Source organism: Phyllostomus hastatus, unplaced genomic scaffold (genome assembly GCF_019186645.2).
Source record: "Phyllostomus hastatus isolate PE091 unplaced genomic scaffold, TTU_PhHast_1.1 phas_scaffold_12, whole genome shotgun sequence".
Lineage (NCBI taxonomy): Eukaryota > Metazoa > Chordata > Mammalia > Chiroptera > Phyllostomidae > Phyllostomus > Phyllostomus hastatus.
The window spans coordinates 7874391-7892149 of NW_025334007.1; the positions used below are offsets into that span (position 1 = coordinate 7874391).

Consider the following 17759-nt stretch of genomic DNA (forward strand, 5'->3'; position numbering starts at 1 on the left):
AAATACATGCAAATCAGCCATCCAAAAAAGGACCCATGTCTAGAATATATAAAGAACTCAGAACCCAACAATAAGAACACAAACAATCCACAAGAAAATTAGGGGAAACGGGACACTTCTCCAGAAAGGATATAAGGAGAGCAAATAAACAAATGAAAAGATGTTCAACATCACTAGCCATCAAGGGAAATGCAAACTCAAACCATGGTGAGATACCACCCATACCTATTAAAATGGTTAAAATAAAAAATACCAACTGTACCAACTGCTGATGAAGATGCCCAGAAACCAGAAATATCATAAGCTGCTAGTGAAAATGAAAAATGGTGCTGCTACTCAGAAAAATAGTTTGGCAATGTCTTAAAAGGGTAAGCTTACACTTACTATATGAGTTAGCAATTCTACCACTGGGTAGGATGAAAACCTATGCACCTAGAAGAATGAAAACTTATGCTCACACAAAAACCTGTGCACCGATGTTTTAGCATCTGAATTCATAATTGTCCTAAATTGGAAATAACCCAAACACCTTTCAATGGGCGAATGGATCAAACTGCTACACCCATACAATGGAATAATATTCAGCAATATGAGGAGTGAACCAAGCGAAAGACAGTTCTAAAGGTTGTGTGCTGTATGATTGCATTTCTATGACATTCTTGAAAAGACAGAACTATAGCAATGCCATATTTAGGGGTGGGAAGGAAGATGTGAATATAAAGGAACATCAAGAAAAGTTTGGCCCTGGCTGGTGTGTCTCAGTGGATTGAACATTGGACTGTGAACCAAAGGGTTGCCGGTTCGATTCCCACTCAGGGCACATGCTGGGCTGTGGGCCAGGTCAGGTCCCCAGTAGGGGGTGCGTGAGAGTCAACCACACATTGATGTTTCTCTCCTTCTCTTTCTCCCTCACTTCCCCTCTGTCTAAAATAAATAAACCTTTAAAAAAGAGAAAGTTTGGTCGGGACAATGGGACTATTTTGTATCCTGATTATGGTGGTGGTTACATGAATCTATACATGTGCCAGAATTTGTGAAATCACAAACTCTGCTATAGATGTGGGTATGTTAAAATGAATACATGTTTGAATATAGGAAAGTTATCCTTTAAAGTGACTCAATATCTAGGTCTAATTTCCAGAAAGTTGGAGTAGCGACTATAATTACTTGAGTGCTGGAATCACTGCTCAGGCTGTTGGGTTTTCTGTCTTCATGACCCATTGAAAGAAAGTAATGAAGATATGACTTAGTTTTCTTTCTCACATCCCCAGAGCTAAAATTTCTCTTACAATAAAGTTCCAATGGAAATGTTAAAATTTTTCTTCATGTCTCATTACTTTGGGGGAATTATCCTTAGAATTTCATTTTATATACACAGATCTAGTAACTACTCACACTCCAAGCTAAGCAAAGAAACACATCACAAAATTTTCTCCTGCACATCTCTGGGAATGGAAGCATACTCAGTATGGTAGGCCCCAGGTGGAAGGTAATGCCAGAAAATATGACACTTTGTAAGCAAAAGTGGTACATATCAACACGGAATAGATGAGGTTAGCTGTTGGGAACCACCCTGCCTGGTTTCAGAAGCTGTAACCCCCATGGCTAAGGCTGATTAAAAGACCTTGGGACCATAAGTCACTAAGGAGACAAAGCTTATCTTCCTAGCAGGGGCGCCCCCTCTGCCCCCTTTACTTCACCCTACTTGGCCCCAGGTGGATGACTGGTTAGCCAAAGACAGGTAAGATTCCACAAGGGAGGGACAACCTAAGACAGGCACAGTCACAATGGGCCATCAGTGAAGGACTTGGGGGACTATAGAAAAAGGGGGTGATAGACCCTCAACCCTTAGCTTTGACAGAGCCTGAGTCCTCATTTTGTCTGTAAGAAGTCTCCTGATCTCTTGGCTGCTCACATCCCTCGCCTGACTTAAGCCTAAAACAACACCAGAGGTGGCTGTGGCCCTGTGCTGGAAAGGGTGGGTTTCTGGGGCAATCAGGCCCAAGAAAAGAATGCATAAAATCCTGTGAAACCTGCTTTGCTAAGAATACCCTCAATTTAAATAAGCGTCCAAGCGAAAAATGAGTTTGTTTCCCAAAGTTTTATGGCCCTTTAGCTATCTGACCCTGACTCAGAATAAGCCCTCACAGATCTTTCACTGTTATCTATTGTTTGATCATTACTGCCTGACAATGACTGGTGAGCTTTACATACATGCCCTATATTCCTATGCAAATTAAACCCAATAAAAGCCCGTTGAGGAACAGGCTCAAGGCCCTCCTCCTTTGAGAGATTGGCTGCCTTTCCTCCCCTAGCAGATCATGTCTTTGTAGAATTATTCTCATCTGTGGTGGACGGGGGCTCTGCAGGTGGAGCCCACCCCCAACCCCAGTTAGCCATCCATCCAAATGAATCTCTTTTAAAAGTGTGACTCAAGCCCTGGCAAGTGTGGCTCAGTTGGTTGGGTGTCGTTCCACAGAGTGAAAGGCCACAAGTTCAATCCCAGTCAGGGCACATGCCTGGGTTGTGGGCCAGGCCCTCGGCAGAGAGAGGCAACTGATCGATGTTTCTCTCACAGATAGACTGATATTTTTCTCTCTCTCCTTCTCCATCCTTTCCACTCTCTCTAAAAAAATTAAAATAAATAAAATCTTTACAAAGTAAGTATAAGTCAAAAAAGTTGCACAAGGGAATTGTGAGAAGGGGGTATTGGTGATGGCAGTGTTCTATATGTTGACTGTGGTAGCCACTACACAACCCTATGTATTGGTCAACACTCACAAAACTGTATGCTAAAGAGTGAATTTTACCCTATGTAAATTTTATTTTATTTTACTTTTATCCTCACCGGAGGACGTGCTTATTGATTTTAGATAGGTTGAAAGGGAGAAAGAGACACATCAATTAGCTGCCCTCCTGTATACTCCTTGACTCAGGACTGAACCCACAGCTTGGGCGTGTGCTCTGACCAGGAATCGAACCTGCAACTTTTCAGTTTGTGGGACACTGCCCAGTCAACTGAGTCACACCAGCGAGGGCTACCCTATGTAAATTTTAAAATTCATTTTCAAAATGCAACAAACACCATCTCTCAAAAAGGTAATACGTGTTCACTGCTGAAGACTTGGACACAGAAATAAGAGCCATTTTAGATCATGGATTTTAATGTACCAAAGAACAAAAAGTTTATTGCTGTGGTTTCAGATACCACATTGAAAATAACCTTTAAGAAACTACCATGTTACAAGGCTTGATGTAGTGGCAAAAAAGGATACCCACTAAAAATAGAAAAGTCTATTAAAATACTCCTACCTTTTCCCAACTACATACCTGTTGGAAGCCAAATTTTCTTCATATACTTCCACCAAAACACTATATATCTCAATAGATCGGGAGCAAAAAAAGATATGAGAATCCAGCTGACTTCTAGGCCAGACAATAAAGAGATTCGCAACAATGTAGCACAGAGTCACTGGTTTTAAATTTTGCTTTGCAATCTATAGCTATTTTTCATGAAGATATCATTTTTACTATATAATAGGTTTGTTGTTACTTATAAACGAGTTAATACTTTTAAATGTTTTAATTATAATCAAATAAGTATGAACACAAAGAACTCACAAAAATGAAAATCCTTTGACACCCTCAGTAATTTAAGAGTATATAGGATCCCACAGACTAAAAGGTCTGAGAACCCCTGTGCTGTCTATTACGTACAGTCATCAGCAGGAGACTCCATTTTGCTGTGAAATTTCAAGCAGGCCTTTCTTGACTTCAGGTTCGCCTTTGGTCTTTCTTTGCTGATCAATTCCCGAAAGGAACAGCTTTTGAATATTCCTACGTGGAGAGCTCCAGCTGGGGGAAGTTATTCTCAAAAGATGACATGTGACCTCATCCACCTGATCCTCCAAATCCTTAGTATACACACAGATGTAAATCCCGGGCAGTTTGGTTTTTGCTCCTGCCATGACTCTGGAACATTCGTTGCTGGTGGTTTGGAGACCGAAGGCCAGCTGCACTAGGCTTCCGAGAGCAGAGCTGAGCTGGCAAGTCATCCAGGTTCCCAGTGGAAGAGCTTCTCAACCAGCCAAGGAGAAGCACCTGTGTGTGCTGGCCGACTGAGGGCAGGGTCCTTTCATGAAGCAAGCTGGACAATATACTTCCCAAAACCACCATCCCTAAGGGTTATAATATGCTGGAACATAGTAAAAACACACCAAAACAATTTTGAGGGGATGCCGAGACTCAGATGAGTTTTGTTTTTCAAAACCAAGCTAAGACCAACACATCGTCAAGTGTTGGTGCGGGTACATGGTAGAGCCACTCCTGATTCATGGCAAGCACAGAACACCATCCATTAGAAAATACTGCCACTCCGATTTTTATTAGTAGTAGTATTTTCTAGAATCCAGGCTTTTGAGACATTTTCTTCGGTGCCTCGGAAAGGCAGCTGAATGAACTCCCTCCCGAACAGAAGTATAGTTATTCCATTTAACACAAGACTAAGCTGCACAGGGCGATGTGAAAATTCATATCTGTAACCATCTGCAAAGGGCCGAATGCCACATGTGAACCATAACGTACACTTTCTAGGCAAACCAAGTATGAGAGGCGGCCATGTCCGGGGCACTCTCGTCCTCTCTCTCGCTCACATGTGCAGCTGAGAACGGGTAGTTCCATTTTGTTCCTTGAAGTCCAGGTCAACAGTGTGAAAATCTCACTTCTGAAAGGTTAAATGAAATCTGTTCTGGTTCAATTTCTTACTCTACTACAGCACAGTAGCTCTAGATGACTGGAGTTAGACCTGACGTTGAGTTTTTTCTAAATACGCACGGTTTGAGAAATCAAACTGAAGAAAGAAATTCTACTGTTTTGGCACAAGTGGTTTTCTGTTTTTACCCATTTGATCTCAGATACTTGACAACTCCTATGGCATTTCCTCAGCATTTCAAAGAACCTCCAATTTTCCCTTCAGAGGAGGTGAACCCTATCAGAAGTTGCTGAAACCCCAGACTTTCCTTCAATGGCTTGACTAGTCCATTGCTGGGTGCCTCTAATCAGCTCTGGGGACTCATGCCCCAGCCAGTCTAAATGCTAATTACATGTCCCAGTTTATAATGCTAATCCTGAGGTCTTGTGGCATCCCACTGAAAGCATGGCCATATTGAAGATGGTGAGCAACTGGTTATTCATAAATGGCTGTCTCACCATATATGATGTGCAGAATTCTGGACTAGGGTCCTCAAATATGGCCACAGTCCTGATGCCACTATCTATGACCTGGGAGAGTTGCTTCATAGTACCAACCTCTCAGAACATCATGAATTCATTCAATAACTTCTCCCTGAGCACCCACAGGTTAGGTACCCTGTCGGGTGCTGGCCTAGAAGCAGTAGAGCCTAGTGTCCTTCTCTTGCTTTTAGCCACTACCCCATGTTGCCCTTATCAGTGTCCTTTGTAATGCTGACTGTGAGAACCTATTCACCAGCACCAAAAAGGAAACTCCCATACTGGCAGACTGCAGGGAGGGCCATGAGGAAAAGCACAGCACAGTGTGACATCATTCTGACAGGACAGGACATGGAGAGCAGCGAGATCTCGAATACTTCTAGATGCTACCTCAGAAAGACTGGGGCAGCAAGGCCCCAGCCCTGGCTGGAATCTCTGGGAGTTCTGAGCACACAAAGGAACACGGCCAAGCTATGTTCATCTACTGTGTCTCAGATTGGAATAATGGGTGCTCTCTGTGCATTGTCTAAGCACTTTAAATGCATCACTCCATACAGTTCTCCTTATACGGCAGGTACCATCACTATCATCATCTGACAGGCTATGAAACTGAGGCCTGGAGAAGTTCAGCAACTAGCCTACATTACAGAACGAGTGAGTGAGCAGACAGGCACTCTGACCTTGGTGCCTGAGCACAAAACGTCACAGTCTACTATAAGGCTAGCTATGAATGGTCTCAAAATCAACATAACCGAGTGCTCAAGGTTCTGAACGTAAGGAAAGGGCAGGCAAGGGCAGTGGCCGGCCTCCGCCTCCAACCAAAACCTCAGGAGGGTAAACATGCACATGTGGGGAACGACAAGGTCCAGGCTCAGATCCCTCAGGCAGCTCCAGGGCCAGCCCTTAACAGGCAACACTAACACTGTTCCCTAGGGCCAGGGCACCTCAGCATTTGGGGTGGGTCCCTGCTAGTTCCTCACGATCGTGCTCTAGTTCTGAGCCTCCAGAGTCAGGGTCCATGCCATAAAGTCTGAGTAAATGAAACCAAAGATAAAGAGGTGTTGTGATAAACATAGAGCACAAGTAAATTGTTGGTTGTTCCATAAAGGAAGGCGGGATATAAAGGTATTATCTGATCCAAGTAGCTTACTAGAACTCCTCTAGCATAGCTAATATTCATACCATGAGCTGTCTGTGTAGAGGGCACTGGACATGACCTATTATTCACTTACATTTGTTCGATAATAAATATACTTACAATGAGATTCTCCCCCAACTGTCATCAAATCCCTTGCTTAATTTTCCTGTGAGAACATGCCATGGCATAGTACCAAATCTACCTGACTCAAGATCAGCTTACTTGATATTCATACCAAATAAAAGCCAGCCGTTCACTAATAGAGATATACCAAACCCCCGTCCATGGGCCCTGGTTTTATAATGCCATAATTTCAAAATTGCAATTGGTGTCCATGGTGTTCATTGATGCTTGGCTTAACTGGTGTAAAGCAAAAAATAAATGGGGAGACTTCTAGTAGTGTAAACAATAAAAATAAAGTAAAAAAAAAGACTTGAGAAAAAGATATACTAATTCTCAACACATTATTTTGTTTCAGTAAGATTTAGGATGAATCCTATGGGTTCCCAAAGAAATGATCCTTCTCCAAGCACCGCTGGGCAGCACGAATCGTGCTGCCTGTGACGCCGAATGGGTGGGATGAATATCTATTGCTTCTTTGCATGCCTTTTGTACCACTTATAATTATGCTGTTAAGAGTCTTTACAAAAAAGAAACACAATTTATTCTTTTTAAATGTTCTAAATATAAATGCAGAGGCAAGGAAATAAACAATAATTCCGATAGTGCTTAGAGTTGAAACTATTTTGAACTAATATACCTGTGAGACTACTGCATATTACAACCTATCACCTCAAAACTCTCAGCCCACATCACCACAGGTAAGAAATGAGAAATTTTGTGGGTTATTGAACACCAAATATTTGCAGCAGAACAGGAGACAGCTGCAGAACACCATTGCATGGCTTTAAAACCCACAGACCCACCTACACCATCTAGCTTGGTCACGCCGCGGTGCTATACTGGAAAGCGCTGGGCAATGGAAATGCGAGTAGCCCTGTTAGTGTTTCCATGGCTGAGGGGGGAGAGAGCGATGGGGCAGGAGGCTGCTTCATCTCTAATTTAGCAGATTTAATTATTAATTGAGTTTTGTGAATTCCTAAAGAAATGATCCTTCGTCATGCACTGTTGGGCAGCACGGACTGTGTTGCTTGTGATGCTGAATAGGTGTGTATTTTGGTGTAGCAAATATTTTCCACAATACTTCACCTTCCCCTTCTTGCACTGTTAGTGAAAGGTAGCTCCAATTCAGTCTCTGACTTAACAACATTGTTATGTTTGGTGGTTGTTAATTTTGTCTTCCAGGAAGGCAGATCCACTCCAAAATTAACGAACTGTTTTGTTTTGTTTTTTTTCCAAAGATGAAAAAATAAGTTGAACAGGGATTCTCCGTACACTACAAAGCATCCCACTCCCCTTCCTGGATGTGTGCCATGTTCCAGGGGGGCGCACAGCTGGCAGCACACTGAGGGTCAGCGCCGTTGGTCAACCGCTCCCTTATTCCCATGTGAGCATGACAGAGTCTCTGCATCATGAGGCAACAGACACTGGTCATTATTTTTGGAATTCCTCAAAAAAGCGGGTCCGAAAGAGATTTTTTTTTAATGGGGCTTATGCTGCACCTAATATACTAAGAAGTAAAAGAGAAAAATACAGGGAGAGGGCAGGAGTGAGAGAGGAACAACAGCTAGGCATCCACTTACTATACAGCATATGGAGTTAGAGAGGGATTCTTGTATCAGGACAATGAGAAGATGTTCATGTAGGATGTGGTTTTGTATTGTGATAAAAACGTTTGTGGCCAATGCCTCTTTGCCTGATACCCAGTTAGGAAAGAAAACAAATTAAGGTTATGAACTTGGAGAAAGGCATATACTGAAATCAGCCGTATTTAGTGACACAGAATATAGAAGAAGGCAGAATGACAAAGGGTTTTGTTTGTCCATGCTTTCATGACTGTAAAACCCTGTGGAAGTCTGTGTTAACCTGAGAACCTTCTATACCATTAATAAACTTTCTTCCCATGTGACAGCAGTGTAAAATTAAAAAAAGAAAGTGTTACCTTTATTTGTGGGTTCTTGTGGTTACTAAACATTAAAATGCACACACTGCGGCATGAGTCACAGATGAGACAGAGAAGAAAGAATGGGCCCCCTGTCCTCAGAAAGCTTACTTCAGAAAAAATCTGAGGCTGTAAAACCAGGAGTAAATTTCTAAGGAATTCAACCACCAATTTCTGGTTCTAGCAATTAATCGACAATTATCATAGGCGAGGCGCCACCTGGCTGTTCACTGTCAATTTTTCCAGATGTGAGGCCAGAATATCTCCATGTTTAAAAATCACAGTGAAGTGATCAAAGTAATACTTAACAAGTGGCTAGAAACTGCAAGTCTGGTGAGGAATACATTTTGCCCATTGGAACGCTTAAAAACCTCTATTAGCCATCAGTGCGAGTTTAGGAGCATCTTTCAGTTGACTACCCACCTTTAGAAAACAGATGGCTCTTTAAGTATTAAAATGAGGCTTTAATGTATATTATACAATAACTAATAGTACACTTTAGATGAAAATATATGAGGCACTACCCCCCTCCCAGGTACCAAGAAGGGCCAGAGTTCCCACTTATGAGCAAGTCTTCAGGGTTCCCACTTACGAGCAAGTCTTCAGGGTAGGCAGCATCCCAATCTCAGACTCTCTTCTGTGGCTGTTTCATGGACGGCTGAGGGGAACACTTCAAAAATGAACCAGCTAAACAAACTTCCCAGAAGCACTTGACAGAGCTACACCTATTCTTCCCATTTCCAAAGCAGTGGAGAATTAATTACCAGTTCTATGGATCTATTGTAAGTATAATAGACTAAAGAGCTATCACAGACACATTTATTGTAAAAGCACAATCCCAAGAGTGTCTAGTGGAGGGCCAAAACGATTAACACAAATGCTTTGTCAGATCAAAGATAAAACCTGCACCGCCCAATTGAGGAATGAATTAGAACAGTGGGTTATCTTTCAAATTAACCAGGGCAGTTAGTGAGGAAAATTTCATGAAAGTGTAATTCTTAGCCTTTGTGAATCCACACAGCAGGCATTCTGCCAGCTGACAAGATGATGAAATTTTCATGCTTAAAAAAAGCCCTCTTCATTTCCCAATTTAGATTAGCTAGTGTTTCTCTCCCTTTGTGTGTGTGTGTGTGTGTGTGTGTGTGTGTGTGTATTTGCTCTCTGATGCAGAATTTGGGGGGAGGAGAGCACACACCAATTTTCCACTCTGAAATCGAATCTTTCAAAAACATCCCTAAAAGCTTAGAAATACAGTCTTTAAACAGACTTTTTATGATTCCTCCCACCAAAAAAATACCACTTCAATTTGAACTTGGGACAGAGAGACCAACAAGGACCAAGTCACAAAATCAACTTTGAATTGGAGTTTTCTGTGCTTCCTCTAAGTCTTTCAACGCTTCATATAATCTCGGAATAAAGCACTACAGTGGTTTTTCTTCTGAAGAAATTAATATACAGGGCCCAGCAGAAGTAAGGCCTGCTTGAGTGTGCCTTGTACAATAATAACATGGATATAATAATTCATAGTGAACATTTCACCTAAAATGTCATATGGTGTGCTTGAGTGTAATTTTGTCATGTTACGGAATTACAAGCTTATGATTTTGTGATAAAATAGGGGCGTCATTTGTGCCAGACTCTGTATTACTTAAAATATCCTGCTTGGTGCTTTTGGTATTTCTATGTATATGGACATATAAATGTTCTACAAAGAATTCAAGGGATATAATCACCACTATATGGGGAGAAAGAAAGGAGCATTTCCTCTCCTATTGAAAGAGTCAGTATTAAGATGGTATGATATGATCTTGATTGATTCTCAGTTACATAGTATTTTTAATACTTGTTACACCACATTTATTCAGTCAGTGCTGTTTGTTCATGACACGAAATAACAGAATATGCGGTATATTTTTTAAAAGAAAAGTGATTTAGAAGTATATTTTGTTATCCTAAACTTCTATCCTTTTGTTCCTGATAGTCCAGTTTCTTGGTGATCTAGAACTATGTTCCTTAGCAATTTACAGTGTCTGGTCAAGTACCATACTCCTCCACTGTCTTCCTGAAGTCCCTTCTTTATGGAGATGCCTTCCTTTCTCCATGTAGGTTGTACTTTCCCTGCAGTGATTCTAAAACTAAAATGAAAAAAAAAAATATTGAGACTTGCTCTCAGTCCTACTGACAACTTTTATGTCCAGTGAGTAGTATTTTTCAACTTGCAAAATAAGAGGGAACTCTTTTGGCCATCAGTTTCAGTGAACAGTCACTTTTGTTCAGTACATGCAGACCTCAGAGATACTATGGGTTCAGTTCTAGATGACCACCATGAAGCAAGGATCTCAATAAAAGGAGCCCTAATCCTTTCACTGGTGAGGGTCTTAACTTCAATTTGTAGAAAACACAAGCGCAGCAAAGCAGAGCACAACAAAACAAGGTATGTCTGCACTTATTATCCTTGTCTTCAGTACACTTGGTGTATTCATCTCCAGCTGCACCACCATCACTATGGTACATCACAATGAACCAACTGCAATCATTATCATTTGAAGCGCAATAAAAAAGAAACTCAACACCATGCCCCTGTCCCTGCAAAAGTTCTTTGAAGTCTGGGGTGAGGAGGAAAGAGAGCAGTCTACCAATGAAGTAGAACCTAGAAGTGCATGAGCCTTCCGTATAAAAACTGGCCTTGAGAATATCTGAAACATTTGTTCAACATCGGGCCATAAAAATAATAATGAATTTCTTCCTCTCCCATCGAATCACACGACTAAGATCAGAAAGCAGAGAAACAGGTCACTGATTTTGAGGCTAGTCATATCAATCTTCAACTTTAAGAGTGACATTTGGATATTGTCACTAGAAATCCCTTTAAAAAGTCAATCAAGTGGGCAGTAACTACAAGAAGACTGTTACTTACTGTTAGTGAGATGGCTGCCAGACAATTGGAGCAAATACTAGATCCACAAAATGAGGCTATTTAACTTAAAAAACAGTCATATAAGCACTACCACCAACACGACCACAGCACACACACAGTTAGGTTACAGATCCATCTTTCAGTTAGGGGGTATTTCTTACTATAGAGAAGATCATTTTTCTGCCTATTCCCAACTTAGTCAAAACAGATCGTCCCTTCTTATAGAAGGGAATTGAGGAGTTTCTTCTAGTATTAACATTTCCATGGTGAAGATTTTCATAGACTAAACACAGAGAGAAAACCCGGAATTCTTCCCAAGAGTCAGGAATCATACTCTGCTTGGTGAGGTCTGTAAACGAGGAGCTGAATAGTTTTGATTTGGGCTCTTCATGCTAAATAAAGGCCTAACATTTCATGTGCGGAACATCTCATCTACTGCGGAATGTGAACCCACAGATAACCTTCATTCCCGTCCAACTGTTCATTATTCACTGAAATGTTGCAGATTTCCCAAAATGTAGCCATAATTATTATTTTAAAAAATATCTTCAAGCAAACTTACTTGGGTTTTTTTGTTTTTTTGGACAAATACGAATTATTCTACTCTAAAATGATGATATTGGGAACTCTGTTTTCAGTCTTCGTCCTACTGATCTAATACTCCATTTTCATTTCATGAGATCCATTTTAAATATGAAAATGCTATGTTCTTTGTCAACTAACATATAAGTAGAAATTGTACAAAGAGACTGATCGGAGTTATGGGTGTTACCTAATAGAACCTGAGCTTTTTTGGAAATGCCTTGCCAATGTAGCTTCTTTAAATAACTTACAGTGAACTGTCAAGGAATAGAAATTTTGCTTACGTGACAAATGACACAATGCAACACTAAGAAAAACCAAATGGCAAATGTAAAGTTTTTTTAATCTTTGAAGAGAAAAAAACTCATTCATATGAAATTGTTAAAAGCAAAACAAAAACTTTGAAAAAAGCCTTTTTAACACAGACAGATCACTCACTGTTCTTGCATTCAAAAAACCAGACAAACTGCATTTAGATTTAAAAGATTTTTAGTTTTATTTCCTCGCACAACTAAGCTATGAAATGGTTTCAATTATCATGTAAACACAAAGTCTTCATTTATTAAAATCACCACACATGATGTTACAGCTCTACTCGCCAAAGACAAGCAACACTGAGTTTACCTCCTTTGTCCAAAGAGCTGAGTGACCACTGAATTTAGCCTTATTTAGGTAACAATAACTTAAAACATTTCCCAATTATATACCCTCATTTTTCCTTAAAAGCAAAAGATTCACTATTTCAAATCTTTCTCTGAAAGAGATGTATTACCCAATGGAAAAACAAATCATTTTCTTCCCAAGACTTATAAAAATTTTGGTTTCATGAGAAAAACAAAAATACAAACCCATATTGTTTTATTTCATAACGAGTGCCAAACCTAAGTAAGTTGTGTGTGTGTGTGTGTGTGTGTGTGTGTGTGTGTGTGTGTGAGTGAAAAAGTCATTCTGGATGCTTACCTCGTAGTATTTTTTAATGTAACGTCTAATATCCAAGATCAATTTGTTGCTCATCTGCACCACTGAGTTCAGAGGCGAAGCCTTACAGTTGATGTTACTGCAACGATACAAGCTGGGCTCCATATCAGTTCCCTGTAGAAGTCAAGTCAGGCAAGTACATGAAAGGTTAGAAAAGGTGTCCTGTGCTTAAAAACTTACATGCTATCCTGGTACAACATTTATCATTCATTTTACTGGTGAGTTTCAAACCCTATTTCTTCAACTGCTTTCCTCCCAAAGACACCCTCAGTCACATATATCTTCTACACTTCTGCCACCATCATATTGGAGTATGAAGTTGAAGGGAAAACCCTAAAATCACTTATTTTTTTTCTAACTTCAATACATGACAGACGCTATGGATACATTAATTTTCCCTGTGAAAATACCAGTAAAGTGAGGTTATTAAAAATAAACATCCTTTTTAGACATATCGAAATTTTAAACTTGCCCTTATTCATTCCAAACTTGAGGATAAAGAGCACTAGTGACATTAGTTTGCTTTCATATCGTCAACTTAATTTTAAGAATAAAGCCTAAAAATTAAGTGTTACACCACAGAGCAATCATGTTTTGTCAGCTTAGCAAATCTAAAATTCCTACCCCCCATAAAATGTATATGGGGGAAGGAAAGCAGGAGTAGAAATCTGAAAGAATTAACTCTTAGTAGTTGGAGAAAACGTCATGTTTTGTTTTATTTCAAACAAAGACAAAGCAAACATATAGGGAAACTGTTGGGGTTTCTGGAGCATGTGTTTTTCTTCTTGATACTTAAACATCTTGGCTTCCTGCTCCAATCTGGTACATAACCCTGCCCGCCACGCTAAGCAATTCCAGGTGGAAGAGATTTCAGAGCTTGACATCGGCTCTTCCACAGTTAGCCCATCTGCAAGTCGTCAAGCCTCCATGCAATTAACTATCTTATTTACAGCTGTAATGAAGCAAAACTCAAGGATTTAGCAAGTATTGCTGATCTGCGTCTGCCTCTTCCTTGCACTTGCTTCCAAAGACTGCTTTGTTTTGATTCAAAAAAATGCAAAACATCTGCTGTTTGTCCAAATTAACTTAAAATAATTACTTTTAATTTAGATAAAGGATGCATTTTCTCTCGGTTTCAAGGTTTTACACGGTTCTGCTGCCTACTCATTTGCCAATGGCTCGTACATGTATAACACTTGCAGTGGAATCAAGTAAATTGGCCAGGTTTCAACTTCTGATCCAAGGTCAATGATACATTTTTTGGCAGTACTTCTTGAAAGGAATGTCTCCCTGTGACTTCTTAAGTGTCTGACACACAAAGACAGCAGACAAGATAATCAGAGTACCTTTGTCAAAAAGGAGGCAAGTGGGATGTGTAAAGATAAACAAAAACTTTCCAAAAACACGTAGTTCCCATTAACTTGATTTAAGATACAGAAAAATATTGCTCTAACTCTTAATAAATTGGGTTGGGAGTGGGGAAATATAGGTTACTAATTAAGGAATTACAATAAAAATACTTTACGATAATTTAGATATTTTAAAAGATTCCATTTTTAAAAACCAAGGCCAAGCACTCTAGTAAGCCAAAACTAATATTAAACACGTAAAAGCAATGTTTTTTTTTTCCCTTTTTAAACCTATACTGGAGAGAAAAGGCCTTTGTAATAGTTCACTCACAAAATGAAAACAGGAAACAAAAAGAAATAACTAACCGAACCCTCGAACACACTATCGTAAATATTCTCAGTTCCACATTCAGGGCATGGACATTTAAATCTATCACAGTCCCTGTATTTCTCCTCATCAGTGAGCTGTGCTGGGCCACCAAGTAGAACATCATTCTCTTCATCTTTATGATAATGATGGACCTTAAATTGGGTGGGGTCAAGCCCTATTGACAGGAAAGAAAACAAAACAAATTCAGACATGTAAAATTTTTTGAATTCCCATATCCAAAAAATTACCCCCCCAAAAACTCACAAAAGAATAATTTTAAATTCATACACACACACACACACACACACACACACACACACACTCATTTGAATTCAAGATAGAGAAGATAGAGGCTCACAACACATGGATAAATATCTTTTTATAAGACATTATAAATGAAACAAGTAAACAGCATTAATGCAGAAATATGCAGAAATATGCCAGTGGACATTTGGGTTTGGAAGCAACTAACCACTTCTATCGGATGGTTTTAGTATTTCTTACAGTGAAATCACAAATAAATTTGCATTGCTCCTAAGAAAATCTCTTAAAGTCAAAGCAGTGCCATTAAAACTGAAAATAGAGAATAAAAATCCCATTAAAGAAAACAAGTTCACTCCTATTACAACTTCTTCAAGTGCAGACACAACTGCTAATCCCGATTTCAATGCAGTGGTCGATTAATCTTGGCTCAGTAGTTAACAGCATGTAGGTTGCAATCTAATTCAGTGGTTAAAATTCAGTAGCAGCATATAAGACAAAACACAATATGGGTCTTTTTTTTCGGTGTTCTGAATTGAGAAATTTAAAATATGTGAAAAACAATGAATTTACAGATCTTATAGGACAAAATGTCCCCAGCAATCCTGAAACCAAATATACCTTCTATATTGCAACCAAAATGACACAAGAAATCAATTGATGCACAGTTTATGCTATCATATTTCTGCAAACTATTTGAGAAAATAAACATTTGAAGGTCAACCAATTTAATTTACCTTTGGTCAAAGCATATCTCTCAAAATCCTTTAACTCAATTTATACTTCAAGATAATTACTCCACACTATATCTTATAGTATTTTCTTGAAAGTGTAACTTAGCAATCCCTAAGAATTCTAGACTGTTTAGAAATCAAGGAAAACAATCATATTTATTTTAGTATAAAGGTAAGTAAGTAATATAAAACATCACTGAGCAATAAGTTCAAATATCAAAAACATCTAAAAATTGATTTGACTCTATCCAATAGCTGCATTGGTAGGTAATCTAACAGATGTTTTCAGAATTCAGTGACAAGATCCTAAATCCTATTTGGCCAATTGTCAAGTGACATGTAGTAATTTGGAAAGACTGGAGGCTAACTGTCACAGTGGAAGGTGCTAAACAAAGAATAAGGCTGACACTTTGATTCGCAATCTGCTCACCTGCAAAGTGGACGTGCACTTTTTAGGTTTACATAAGACATTAGAGGACAAACTTTTCAATGGTGCCTGGCACGTGGTAAACACTCAGTAAATGTCATACGAATGAAAAAGTAAAAGAATGGGTGAATATCATTTAATCCAGACTATATTCATTCAAGATGATGTATTTAGAATATGAAACACATATTCATGCTGCATAGCCAGTTAACAGCTGCTCTTTGTAGGAATTGATCAAAGTGAATATTTTCTACCATGATAGCGTATATATAAGCAGAACAAAGAATACACATTCAAAACAACTTGGAAAATGGTTCTTGGCTAGTGACATGAATTACTGTAACATAGGTCACTTGGCCCCAAGACTCACTGCACATTTTTAGTTTATGAGTTACCGATCCCTTAAGAGAAATAGCAAATTAATGAAGTATGTGAGGAAGGGGCAGAGGAACTAAGTGAGAGAGACCATGCCCACTGAATGATGTCATTTCTTCACTATAGTGAAGGGTAACTTGCATATTTCTTAAACTCTAGTTGTGAATCCAACTGTATTCACACAATGTCTTGCTTTATTTGCAATTATGAGGATGCAGTTTCACTTTTTCTCCGATGACATCATTATTCATCAATTTCCAAGCTATTACTCAAAAGTTAAAGAAAAAAATAAGCAAGGATTTTCTAAAAGACAAGATACTTTAACAACCTGAAAAATCAAGGAACGAAACGCTAGTTTTGCACATGTGCAGAACTGGCCGGGCTGTGCCAGGGAAGCAGTGAAAGCTCTCTCCAGGCCTCTCCACCAGTTATGGTCCACTTAGTGCATCTGAGGCCCAGCCAGGCTGTCTGCTGAGTAAGCCCAAACTGGACACAGGCTACCTTGCTACTTATGGAGAAAAGCCCAACAAGTAGGCAAAAGTTATGGAAAAACATCAGGACTTAGGAAATGTCTACTTTAAACATCCACATCAGAAACAACTCTTATCTCCCCGTGGATATAGCAAAGCCAACTGGCCTAGCTGATAACTTCAGATTTACTATTACCAAGCTGATTTTTTTCAAGAAAAGGGATTTCTTCATCTCCGCACTCTTGCTCATAAGTCAATGTTATGTTTTTAATATATAAAGGGAGAAAATACTGTAATTACCTTGAAATATTAGGTATGTAATGATCTTTGTACAAGTTACTTGGATATAAAAATGTCATAAAATGTTATTTTCCTGGGAGGACAATTTTAAGTTCAACAGGCAAATCACAGAGGGCTAAATTAAATCTTTTAAAGAAAATACATAATGTCATGTTAAAAAAATAAGGATCATTGCTGTCAAAATCTTTTTTTAAAGGTCAAAATCCAGGCTTAAACAGGCCCTCAACTTATTCAACATGATTTTTTGAAATCCTCACAAAATTGACAATAAGCAGCTTATTTTGAAGTTCAGGAGACTTAAAAGTTTTCCTACTTATACAAAACTGATTAAGGCTGTAGTAAAACAACAGGAAAAAAGTATCTGGTGCTGCCACCTAGAGGTAGAATCTGAATGCTTAAATGGGCAATAAGAGAGCAGCTACATAGAACTCCATTTGTTAATTATTGTCTCTCCAAAATTAGGTATTTTTTGCCAGAAATGACACATTAAAGCAAAATCTTTATGATGCTTTCTGTTAATTGGCTTAAAGAAATAAGCTTTGTCCCCCATTTGAGAAAAGGAACTCG

The 17759-nt window shown here is 39.1% G+C and overlaps 1 protein-coding gene across 3 annotated transcripts in view; it reads right to left on the reverse strand.

Annotated features, from left to right (window-relative positions):
- POLA1 (DNA polymerase alpha 1, catalytic subunit) overlaps nt 1–17759 on the reverse strand; it is a 295619-nt gene that overhangs the window by 138681 nt on the left and 139179 nt on the right. For all 3 annotated transcript variants that reach the window (XM_045855968.1, XM_045855967.1, XM_045855969.1), the window contains exons 33-34: nt 14622–14800; nt 12889–13020 (exon numbers count right to left, since the gene is read on the reverse strand). In XM_045855968.1, the coding sequence (XP_045711924.1) occupies nt 12889–13020; nt 14622–14800 (311 nt within the window). The remainder of the gene's footprint in view (nt 1–12888; nt 13021–14621; nt 14801–17759) is intronic.